The 5,629-nt window shown below is 50.5% G+C and overlaps 1 protein-coding gene across 1 annotated transcript; it reads left to right on the top strand.

Moving 5' to 3' along the window:
- Nucleotides 1–157: 157 nt before the first annotated feature.
- LOC119292232 (coatomer subunit alpha-3-like) lies at nt 158–5,389 on the top strand. The gene is made up of 3 exons (XM_037571060.1): nt 158–551; nt 1,339–1,833; nt 2,076–5,389. The coding sequence occupies exons 1-3, from the start codon at nt 344–346 to the stop codon at nt 5,027–5,029; spliced, it is 3,657 nt and encodes a 1,218-aa protein (XP_037426957.1). The 5' UTR covers nt 158–343; the 3' UTR covers nt 5,030–5,389.
- Nucleotides 5,390–5,629: the final 240 nt, after the last annotated feature.

Consider the following 5,629-nt stretch of genomic DNA (forward strand, 5'->3'; position numbering starts at 1 on the left):
GTTTATTTATTTCTCCTACTCAAGACAACTCAGGGGTACAAGTAGTGTGCAGGCAACGGAAAGCGCTGGTTGTGCCGGGGATCCAACGGCGGGGAATGGCCCGGGCCGCGCTCGTCGGTGCGGATGGGATAGATTAACATCCCCACCACCACCACGTCTCAGCAAGTCAAGTAGGAGGGGGGAAAGGAAAGAAAAACCCACCCAGCAGCCCAGCACAGCACACATCTTCTTCTCCGAGATCCAAATCACCGAACTGAGCCCAGATCCACCCACCTCCCCTCCCTCTCGCTCCCGCCGGTGGGTTTAGTCGGAGGAGCGCCGTCCCCGGCGGCGGCGAGGCGCGATGCTGACCAAGTTCGAGACCAAGAGCAACCGCGTCAAGGGGCTGGCCTTCCACCCGCGGCGGCCATGGATCCTCGCCAGCCTCCACAGCGGGGTCGTCCAGATGTGGGACTACCGCATGGGCACCCTCCTCGACCGCTTCGACGAGCACGACGGCCCCGTCCGCGGCGTCCACTTCCACAAGACACAGCCGCTCTTCGTATCCGGAGGTACCCGACCGACCTCCCTAGATCTCTCCTTCCCCCTCATCCCCGGATCTGGTCCCGCGGTTACTGCTTGCCAACTGCTTCCATCGATCAGATTGCGCTGGAGCCACACTCCCAGCTGATCAATGGCGGCGGCCGATCTCGGCCATTCAGCTGTCAGCCCACCGTGGAACAAGCACCCTGATCCTACTTTTAGTGATGCCTCCAGTGTGTCCGATGAGCAAAGAAGAATCGGACTAGATCTGCTTGTTCATCGTTGCGATTTTTATTACTTAGCAGTGTTGCAACTCGTCAGTAGATTCTGAGTTTCCATTTACATGACGATCTGGGATATACTTGATGCGATTCCAAGTCCTACCAAGTACTAGTGACTACTATACCATTATAATCTGGAATCCCACCTAGCAGTATTCTAGGTGCCTGCCAGTCAACTCATCATATGGTATGAGCCCAGAAACGCTGACCCCGATCGCACTTGGAGTGATTTTCTCAGCATCTAAGCAAATCAGGAAGGACACATCTTAGTGGCTATAAGCGTGCTTTCTACTCACTAGCTTTTTTTCTTTGATAAAAGTTTTACTTATTAGCTGTGTTGCAACTTGTGAGCAAGTTGCGGGGTTTTCTGTGCATACTCTGTCATGCTATCTGTCGTGCGATTCTCGGTTCTAATAAGTATCGACAAGTTCATGTTCACATTGTAATCCTATATAAGATTTGGCTGTAGTTGCGCACACATCTCGTGGCAATGGATTCTGTCTAAGGCTTTTGCTCTTTGGTTGTTGCATTGCAGGTGACGATTACAAGATCAAGGTGTGGAACTACAAGACGCACCGCTGCCTCTTCACGCTCCACGGCCACCTTGACTACATCCGCACGGTCCAGTTCCACGACGAGCATCCATGGATCGTCAGTGCCAGCGATGACCAGACAATCCGTGTCTGGAACTGGCAGTCGCGCACCTGCGTGGCCGTGCTGACGGGGCACAATCACTATGTCATGTGTGCCTCCTTCCATCCCAAGGAGGACCTGGTCGTGTCAGCGTCTCTGGACCAGACCGTCCGGGTGTGGGATATTGGCGCGCTCAGGAAGAAGTCGTCATCCCCAGCCGACGACATCATGCGTCTCACTCAGATGAACACTGATCTGTTTGGAGGCATTGATGCTGTGGTCAAGTATGTCTTGGAGGGTCACGACCGTGGGGTCAACTGGGCATCGTTTCACCCCACGCTGCCACTTATTGTTTCTGGGGCAGATGACCGGCAAGTGAAACTCTGGAGAATGAATGGTAACACTGTTGATCCCTTCTCAACTTTGCACCTTTTTTTTCTGCATGGTACTCAACAAGCATTCACATGCCAAGTCACAGTGATGATACCCAACAAACTTTCATGTGCCAACTAATAAATAGCATGCCACTATTCATCTTCATTCAAGTCTGAAGAAGTTATTATTTGTCTTGCTGTTTCGTGAATATTATAAAGTTTGTTTTATTTTGCCATTTCCTGAGTTTTAGATGTTTATGAACAGATACAAAGGCATGGGAGGTTGATACTCTTAGAGGTCACATGAACAATGTCTCCTGTGTATTGTTCCATGCGAAGCAGGACATCATTGTATCCAACTCAGAAGACAAGAGCATCCGTGTCTGGGATGCCACAAAGAGAACTGGTATCCAGACATTCAGGCGGGAGCATGACCGCTTCTGGGTCCTTGCTGCTCACCCTGAAATGAATCTTCTTGCAGCTGGTCATGACAGTGGCATGATTGTGTTTAAGTTGGAGAGAGAGCGCCCAGCTTTCGCCGTTAGTGGTGATACAGTGTTCTATGTGAAGGACCGCTTCCTCCGTTTCTATGAGTACTCAACACAGAAAGAGGTCCAGGTGGCTCCGATAAGAAGGCCTGGGTCAGTCAGCTTGAATCAGTCACCAAGGACATTATCATATAGCCCAACTGAGAATGCTGTCTTGATCTGCTCTGATGTGGATGGGGGCTCATACGAGCTTTTCATTGTTCCCAAAGATTCTGCTGGCAGGGCTGATTATTTGCAGGATGCAAAGAAGGGATCTGGTGGTTCTGCAGTTTTCATAGCCCGGAACAGGTTTGCAGTCCTAGAGAAGAGCAGCAACCAGGTTTTGGTGAAGAGTCTTAAGAATGAGATTGTGAAGAAAAGCCCTCTTCCTATTGGAACTGATGTTATTTACTATGCTGGAACTGGTAATGTATTGTGCAGAGCTGAAGACAGGGTGGCCATCTTTGATCTGCAGCAGCGGCTTGTTCTTGGTGAACTCCAGGCATCTGCTGTTAAGTATGTGATCTGGTCGAATGATATGGAGTCTGTTGCACTACTCAGCAAACATGCTGTAGTCATTGCAAACAAGAAGCTTGTCCATCGCTGCACACTTCACGAAACAATACGTGTGAAGAGTGGTGCCTGGGATGAAAATGGTGTGTTCATATATTCCACTCTGAACCATATCAAGTACTGCCTTCCTAATGGGGACAGTGGCATTATCAAAACACTTGATGTTCCTATTTACATAACCAAGGTTGCGGGGAACACCATTGCCTTTCTGGACCGTGATGGAAAGAACAAGATTATTACAGTTGATGCTTCTGAATACATTTTCAAGCTGGCCCTTCTACGGAAGCGCTACGATCATGTTATGAGTATGATTAAGAACTCACAGCTGTGCGGGCAGGCAGTCATTTCTTATTTGCAACAGAAAGGATTTCCAGAAGTTGCTCTCCACTTTGTGAAAGATGAGAAGACCAGATTTAACCTGGCTCTTGAAAGCGGGAACATCCAAATTGCTGTTGCCTCCGCAAAAGAGCTTGATGACAAGGATCACTGGTACAGGTTGGGAATTGAGGCTCTGAGGCAGGGAAATGTTGGTATTGTTGAATATGCATACCAGCGGACAAAGAATTTTGACAGGCTTGCTTTTCTTTATCTGCTAACTGGTTACTTGGACAAGGTGGGCTTCATGTCTAAGATAGCTGGGCAGAATAACAATTTGATGGGCCAGTTCCACAATGCATTGTATCTTGGAGATGCCAAGAAAAGAGTTGAGATCTTGGAGAATGCAGGACAGCTACCTCTAGCATATGTGACTGCTGCCACTCATGGGCTCCCTGAAATTGCCGAGAGGCTTGCTGGTGAGTTAGGAGAAGATGTGCCTTCTCTACCTGAAGGGAAAACTAGATCACTTTTAATCCCTCCAGCACCTCTCACAGCTTGTGGTGATTGGCCATTGTTGAGGGTGATGCGTGGTATTTTTGAGGGTGGACTAGATGCTACTGGGAGGGCAGAGCAGGAGGAAGATTATGATGATGCTGGTGGTGATTGGGGTGATGAAGACCTGGAAATTGTTGATGCCAGTAATGTGATAGAAAATGGAGATGCTGGCCATGCCGATGAAAGTGAAACAAATGAAGAGGATGGGGAAGAGGAAGGTGGCTGGGACCTTGAAGATCTGGAATTGCCGCCGGAGGCAGATACACCAAAAGCTAGTGGTCCGGCCCGCTCTGCTCTGTTCGTGGCTCCCACACCAGGCATGCCTGTCAGTCAAATTTGGACTCAGAAGTCATCTCTTGCTGGGGAGCATGCTGCAGCTGGGAATTTTGACACAGCAATGCGTCTGCTTAGCCGCCAGTTGGGCATCAAGAACTTTGCTCCTTTGAAGGCCTTGTTTCTTGATGCGCATATGGGCAGTCATACCTTTCTGCGTGCGTTTGCAAGTGCTCCAGTGATACCTATTGCTGTTGAGAAAGGCTGGAGTGAATCTGCCAGTCCCAATGTGAGGGGCCCACCTGCACTTGTGTTCAGCTTTGCGCAAATGGACGACAAGCTGAAGGCTGCCTACAAAGCCACAACCGAGGGCAAGTTCCCAGAGGCACTGAGGCAGTTCCTCAACATCCTATACACCATCCCGCTCCTCGTCGTGGACTCGCGGAGAGAGGTCGATGAGGTGAAGGAGCTTATCGAGATCGTGAGGGAGTACGTCCTTGGTCTCAGGATGGAAGTCAAGAGGAAGGAGCTGAAAAGCGACGCCACCCGGCAGCAGGAGCTGGCGGCATACTTCACCAACTGCAAGCTGCAGAAGGTCCACATGCGCCTCGTCCTCACCAGCGCCATGGGCCTCTGCTTCAAGGGCGGGAACTACGCCACGGCGGCAAACTTTGCCCGCATGCTCCTGGACAACGGCCCGAACGAGGCCCAGGCGAAGAAGGCCCGGCAGGTCCTGCAGGCCTGCGGCGACAGGAAGGACGCCCACCAGCTCAACTACGACTTCAGAAACCCGTTTGTCGTCTGCGGGGCCACCTTCGTCCCGATCTACCGCGGGCAGAAGGACGTGTCCTGCCCCTACTGCGCGTCCCGGTTCGTGCCCTCGGTTGAGGGTCAGCTGTGCAGCATATGCGAGCTCTCGGTGGTCGGGGCGGACGCCTCGGGCCTCCTCTGCTCCCCTACACAATCGAGATAAGATAAGTGGCGACGACTCCGCCTCTGTGTTCATCATGTTTGTATCATCTCCAGTTCCAAGACTGTTGTGTCGGTTATATTCGTACCTACCAGAGATTTTTATCACCAACTTGCGAGGAATAAGTATAGTATAATTGCGTCGTTTCGTCCCCCTTTTTTTTGTGTCGTCGATCGGCGGTGGCCTGGTGCGGCCGTGGTCGGTCAGGTCAGTCAACAAACGGTGTAGGATTTTTGGACAGGCACATTTTTTAGGGCACAATGTTGATGATGTATTTAAATCGGGATTTCGTTATATGATGTACTGCCTAGCGTGTTTGTGTAATGTTTGGCTGGTATTCATTGTTTGTGCGTTCCTCCTTCACTCCCAGTAGCTGTTTTTTGTGTGTCTTTGGTTGCTGTTGACAGTTTCTCCTCCTCCGTCTTTATGCATTGTTAGTGAGCAAGCCTCTTCCAGGGCTTGCATCTTCACAATGCCTGTGTATGAAAAGTTTGTTTTCATTGATCAAGAGTAACATGGATTCCATCAAATTGTCTCGCTGGCCACCGACGACGACGCGCATGAAATCGCGATCTCGGGGACTATATGAGAGGTCGACGTAGG

The sequence above is a fragment of the Triticum dicoccoides genome, chromosome 4B, assembly GCF_002162155.2.
Source record: "Triticum dicoccoides isolate Atlit2015 ecotype Zavitan chromosome 4B, WEW_v2.0, whole genome shotgun sequence".
NCBI classification, from domain to species: Eukaryota; Viridiplantae; Streptophyta; class Magnoliopsida; order Poales; family Poaceae; genus Triticum; species Triticum dicoccoides.

Bases quoted from the DNA above. Each gene is read 5' to 3' on its own strand.
- LOC119292232 (XM_037571060.1), top strand. From the start codon at position 344: ATGCTGACCAAGTTCGAGACCAAGAGCAACCGCGTCAAGGGGCTGGCC. The intron at 552-1,338 runs GTACCCGACCGA...GTTGCATTGCAG, and splicing joins GCCGCTCTTCGTATCCGGAG to GTGACGATTACAAGATCAAG. The intron at 1,834-2,075 runs GTAACACTGTTG...GTTTATGAACAG, and splicing joins GAAACTCTGGAGAATGAATG to ATACAAAGGCATGGGAGGTT.